This window comes from Prunus persica, chromosome G3 (genome assembly GCF_000346465.2).
Source record: "Prunus persica cultivar Lovell chromosome G3, Prunus_persica_NCBIv2, whole genome shotgun sequence".
NCBI lineage: Eukaryota > Viridiplantae > Streptophyta > Magnoliopsida > Rosales > Rosaceae > Prunus > Prunus persica.
The window spans coordinates 14,966,343-14,971,843 of record NC_034011.1 but is presented as its reverse complement, the minus strand read 5'-3'; the positions used below and the strand labels follow the sequence as shown (position 1 = coordinate 14,971,843).

General features: G+C 33.0%; 1 protein-coding gene across 1 annotated transcript; it reads right to left on the bottom strand.

Annotated features, from left to right (window-relative positions):
* LOC18766039 (O-acyltransferase WSD1) lies at positions 360-4,903 on the bottom strand. Its single transcript, XM_007198814.2, has 5 exons — positions 4,531-4,903; positions 3,853-4,410; positions 2,334-2,681; positions 2,057-2,194; positions 360-611 (listed from the first exon to the last, which is right to left on the bottom strand). Exons 1-5 carry the CDS (start codon positions 4,720-4,722, stop codon positions 453-455), a joined length of 1,395 nt encoding a protein of 464 aa, XP_007198876.1. The 5' UTR covers positions 4,723-4,903; the 3' UTR covers positions 360-452.

The following is a 5,501-nucleotide window of genomic DNA, read 5'->3' as shown; positions in this document are numbered from 1 at the left end:
GATTCAGAAAAAAGTTTCACTCTTTTTCCCTTCGCTTTGGTTTTGTCCCACTGGGTTTTCCAAGCAAGGTTTTTAATGAGGAAACAATGTCATTGTATGGTGGACATCCAAGGGGGAGTGTTGTAAATGCATGAGTTGGTGGATGACCACCATACCTCTTAATATTCCACCGTTCGATTTTATGTAACCTATGCACTAAGTATTTGTAATTAGTACTTGTAACCTATAGGTATATTGTAAATGATGGTATTCAATCTTCTATCTTGTAAGCCTATAAATAGGTGGTTCTACCAAAGATTAAGGGAGGAATAAACATGGTGCAGCTTTATCTTTAGCATATCCCTTCTCTCTACATTTTCTCCCTCTAGTTTTATAACAATAATAATAATAATTCAACAAAATAAAGCTCTTTTTATTATTATTTTAAATAGTGGCGGAACTTCGACGGCTTCTTAATTGTTGAGGTTCGGATTCTTGTTGGAGTCTTTGACTATCATGTCCAAGGCATTTTCCATGCATGACTTTAACTTCTGTGGATCTATGATACCTTTTTCCATCTTGAAGGCTAGTCTCACATTCCCCATATAACTTACAATGGTTATGTCAAAGCCCTGCAAATCCGTGGTAGTCATGTTATACTGGTTGCTAAATGCCATAACGGGAAAAACTAATAAATGCAAATTGAACTTGAAAAATACAGATGAAAATTCATTAATTTCAACATCATTTTCTTTTCTGTTGAAGGAATGAGTGAAGCCAATATAGCCCTTACGACTCTTATATCCAAGACAGAAATCCACTTACAATTAAACCTCTAACTAAAACTCTAAGTTGAAATATGTTGCCATGTAAGATAGATATGTCCAAGTATTATTAACTAAATTACACTATATCCATTTAAACTCACACACACAAATCCATAAACTTTCGACAAAAACAAATTCATAAACTATTTTATAATAGATTAATCCTACAGATTTTCCACTTAGTTAACAAAGTTAACTTAAAGGACCGTGATTTATATTATTCTTTTTAAAGGTAGATTATTCACAGACAAAATTAGTATGTGGATTATAGGTAGATTATTGAAAGAAAAAAAAATGAAAAAAAAGGTATATTATTCACACAAAAAAGGCATTTGTTTATATAAAAACATAGGTAGATTATTCATAAAAAAAAGTAGGTACAGTATTTAAGTAACAAAAAAATAGGTATGTTATTTATAGGTACACAAAATACGTACAGTATTTAGGTAACCAAAAAATGGGTATGTTATCTATATATATAAAGTAAAAGGCAGAAAATGATGAAACATTCAAAATGCCAGAAAATGCCCTTGGTTAATGCAAATATTAAGAATTGAAATTATTAATTAAATGAGGATAATATGATAAATTCACACTTTTTCATATGAAAAAAAATTAAAATTAAAATTAAAAGCATATAATGGATCCTATTTTTATGGATCTATATATACAAAGCAAAAGGCAGAGAATGATGAAACATTCAAAATGCTAGAAAATGCCCTTGGTTAATGCAAATATTAAGAATTGAAATTATTATTTAAATGAGGATAATATGGTAAATTCACACTTTTTCATATGAAAAAAAAATTAAAATTAAAATTAAAAGCATATAATGGATCCTATTTTTATGGAACACAACTACCCATTATATTTTTTTAATTCTAAAATAAATTTATTAAAAAAAAAAAAAAACCTCTTGCAGGCACAGAAGCGCGTGCGGAGAGGCTAGTTTATAGGTACACAAAATAGGTACAATTACAAAAGATATGTTCATTAAAAAAAAAAAAAAAGGTATATTATTAATATGAAATCGGTACATTTGTTTATGCCAATCATGGGTTTTATTAATAGGAACACAAGTGATGAATTACAGTTAAGGAAAATTCAATTTAGAGGGGGTAAGCCAAATTTACTGTTAAGGAATATGTGGTCAAGATTTCTAGGTATTTTGAAAAAGTATCAAGAGTGTTAGGGAGTAATTGATCAATATCTTTCAACATTTATAAGATTTATAACAATGTGTGACATACCTGAGGTAAACCAGGAACCAAAAAGTAGAAACCTTTAATTGGATGATTAGCCAGAGACATCTGCTCCACAGGTCCAATCATATTTGAGATTACCATGCTCGAGTTCTTCAATGTGCGATGAATGTATCTGCTGGATGCCTGCAAAACTAACAATATGTTAACACTAAAAGAAACAAATCTGAATTTGAGCTCTGAAGCAGATTGAATTAGTTCAAATTAATTGGGTCGTGAAATGACGGCGTAACGTAAATCATATTGTAGTCTTCACTTTACTAACCTCACGGCTTCCAAATTTGTTCACAATCTCCAATAGCCTACTAGTGAAATGAGCAGCTAAAGAGTTTCTCTTCCTCTTTATCATTTTGTGTGTGTGCCTGATAAAGTCCTCCGCATTTGAGAGTTCAGTTAAATTGGGTATGGGTACTTGCAAGAATGTAAAACGATTTCCCCATGGCATCTTGCTGTTGGGTTTGATCATCTCCTCAATTGGCATATAATCCCCCATGAGCCTTGTGTTCAGCAACACCATTGCTGTACAATCTGCTGTGCTTGAACTTTGGTCAATCTCTTGCATGTACAGTCGAGTTCCGAAGAAGATCATCCCGGTGAGAACATCATTTAGAGTCTAATAGAGTCAGTAAAAAAGTTAATTACATTGTATAAATGTGGAAGAACCGCTTCCCAAATTCTGTACCGACTTATTTCAAGAGGCAGTAAATGCATTTATTTCAATGTAGTATATAATATTAAAAAGTCATGATGGTTCACAAATAAATCAATATCTGACCCATTTCACTTTTCATTTAAATATAGAGAATATAATAAAACTTTATAACATGAGATTTCTGACTACAAAAAAGATGGTAGCTTTTGTGACAACTGCTACCTATATCTGATGTTATTATGAGATAACTTTGTCACAAATATCTGAAAAGCAATGAAAATGATATGTCGTAGGCTCAGTTTGGGATTGCTGTCATTTAAAAAAAAATTTGTTTCTGCTGTGCTTTGAAAAGAATTAGTTGTAAAGTAAAGCAGCTCTATGTTTGATAAATAATATTTTTAAAGTGCTGTTAGTATAAAAAAACAATGTCAAACCGTTTGGTAAATTTTAATATAAAACTGTTATAACTGTAAATAATGACTAAAATATACATGATGTTGAAAGTGTTATGCGCTAATCATGTGGTGGTGGTGGAGTGGAGGTGGTGGTGAAAGATGTGGTGATGAAGGTGGAGTTGGTGGTTGTGGTAGTGTTGGTGGTGGTAATGGCAGTTGTGGAGGTGGTGAATGCGGTAGTGGAGTTGGATGTGGAAGTGGAGGTGGTGTTATTTTTTTAAAATAAATAATGGTATTTTGGGAATTAAAAAAAATCATTAAAGGCTTATCTCGGCTTCTTTTGAAAACAACTTTGAAAAGCAACCTAGTGCCTGCTTTTTAAAACTGCTGTCAAAAGGCCACTGTTTTGAAAATAATCTGGATATTTTATTTTTACCAAACACCTTAAACTACTTAATTTTAAAGTGAAGCAGATTTTTGGCCAAAAAAGCAATCCTTAGATTGCTTCAAATATTCTCAAATGATTTTGGTTTGGAATTAAATTCTATAGTAAATTTAGCTTAACTCTTTTAAAGTCATTCTATAACCTCCCATGTAACCTCGTATAATATGTTTTCCACGAGTTTAAACAATTTTAACACTACGTACTAAAGATTCTGGAAGCCAAGTATGAAAAAGAAAAGACATTACACATATAAGAGTCCTCGAATGAAATCCTAATAGTTGAGTCATCTTACCACTCCAAACTTGTTCTTGATTGATTTGAGTTGATCAAGAGAGAAGGTCATAGTTGCTATAGTACTTGGGCGAAATTCAATTGCATCGTTGCTCGACTTGATTGGTGTTAGATCATCTTCTTTCAAGGTCTTCGAAATGCCCCACCAAATATCTGAAATTGTGTTGCATGCAGATGAGAAAATCTTAGTCACAAAAAAATTCTCCCTCTTCTTCGATTCTGACCGCTGTCGTGAAGGAAAAGTTAAGGGGAGAGAAGGGTTGTCAGCTCTTTGTAGGGTAGAAATGAGAGCACCCATGAGAGAGTAGCCATCTCCTAGAGCATGGTGAAACTTGAAGACTACATTACCAGCTGCATTGCTAGTTGGGTACTTGATAATATGAACTTCCCATAGTGGTTTGCCTTGTGGATATCTTTCTGTTGATAACCTTGACAAATAGTCCTCAAGATACTGGTCATATGATTCAGGCGACAGGTTGGAAGGGAAAATAGGGATCATAACGTGGTCTTCAAGCTTCACTTCGACCCTTCTCCACTCTTTCTTTCCATCATTTTCAACCTGTTTCAAAATCAAATATCGCTCAAGTTTTCAACTTCGTCTATGATAAAACTTGGAAACAAAATTCACACTAGGTGAGAGAGAGAGAGAGAGAGAGAGAGAGAGAGAGAGAGAGATAACCATGATAGAGGAGAAACGGGGGCTGATGGGGAGGAAGACGTTCTTAAGCAATGACATTGTTTGAGACTCGGCATCAATAATTGGAATCTCAAATTCCAAAACAGCAAGAACCGAAAGAGTTATCACATCACTGCTGAAGTACTGGCCATTTGGGCTCACTGGCTCTAGTCCTTCCAAGTTCCCGAACTCCATCTTCTTTGCTTTTACAAGAAATTATACTTCCTTCATAACGCATCGGTTGTGCATTTATAGCAGTTTCCCCAATTCTATCTTCTTCCCAAAAAAAAAAAACACATATTTAATATTTTTGGTAGCTGCTATGATTCATGATCACTGTCCTTCCAATTTACTGGGATAGCTTAACATTAAATATTCGAGACACGACTACTTAATTTTCACCTTTCTTTTTCTTTAAATAGCTGTATCTTATAAGAATGAAAAAAATATTTTCTAGTGATATTATTGGTACGTATGTGTTACGCTGAAAACTCATCCAAGGGTTGAGGGTTAAGTTTTTTTTGTGTGTTTTTGATGAATTAGTTTTGTCTATGTGTGTCAAATTGTGATTTGTAGAAACGAGGTAAGCGTGTCCTTAGAATTTATATTGAAAAAGTAATTATATAGAATTCTAAAAAGACATATTTTAGACATAAGCACAAACTGAACATAAAAACTATCAGTAGTAGAGTATCGAGATTGGGGTGATTTTCAAGTTTTCAATAATATATATATATATAGGGCTCGTTTGGGAGTAATTCTAGATAGGTTAGAATCTATTTTGGGGAGAAGCACTCTCACGTGTTTCTCCATACAATCACTTTTAGGTTTTTTTTTTTTTTTTTTTGAGAAAGAGAATTCATTCATAGAACCAAAGACGTATAAAGAACAACATGATACAGTGGTCTCATTAAAACCTTTCTAGGACAACCCCATGGGACAAACCCATTTTTACTTATTTTAAATAATTCTGG

Coding starts and splice junctions, on each gene's coding strand:
- LOC18766039 (XM_007198814.2), bottom strand. CDS start 4,722: ATGGAGTTCGGGAACTTGGAAGGACTAGAGCCAGTGAGCCCAAATGGC. Junction 2,682..3,852: donor TCAAGAACAAGTTTGGAGTG/GTAAGATGACTC, acceptor TGACTCTATTAG/ACTCTAAATGATGTTCTCAC. Junction 2,195..2,333: donor ACAAATTTGGAAGCCGTGAG/GTTAGTAAAGTG, acceptor TTAGTTTTGCAG/GCATCCAGCAGATACATTCA.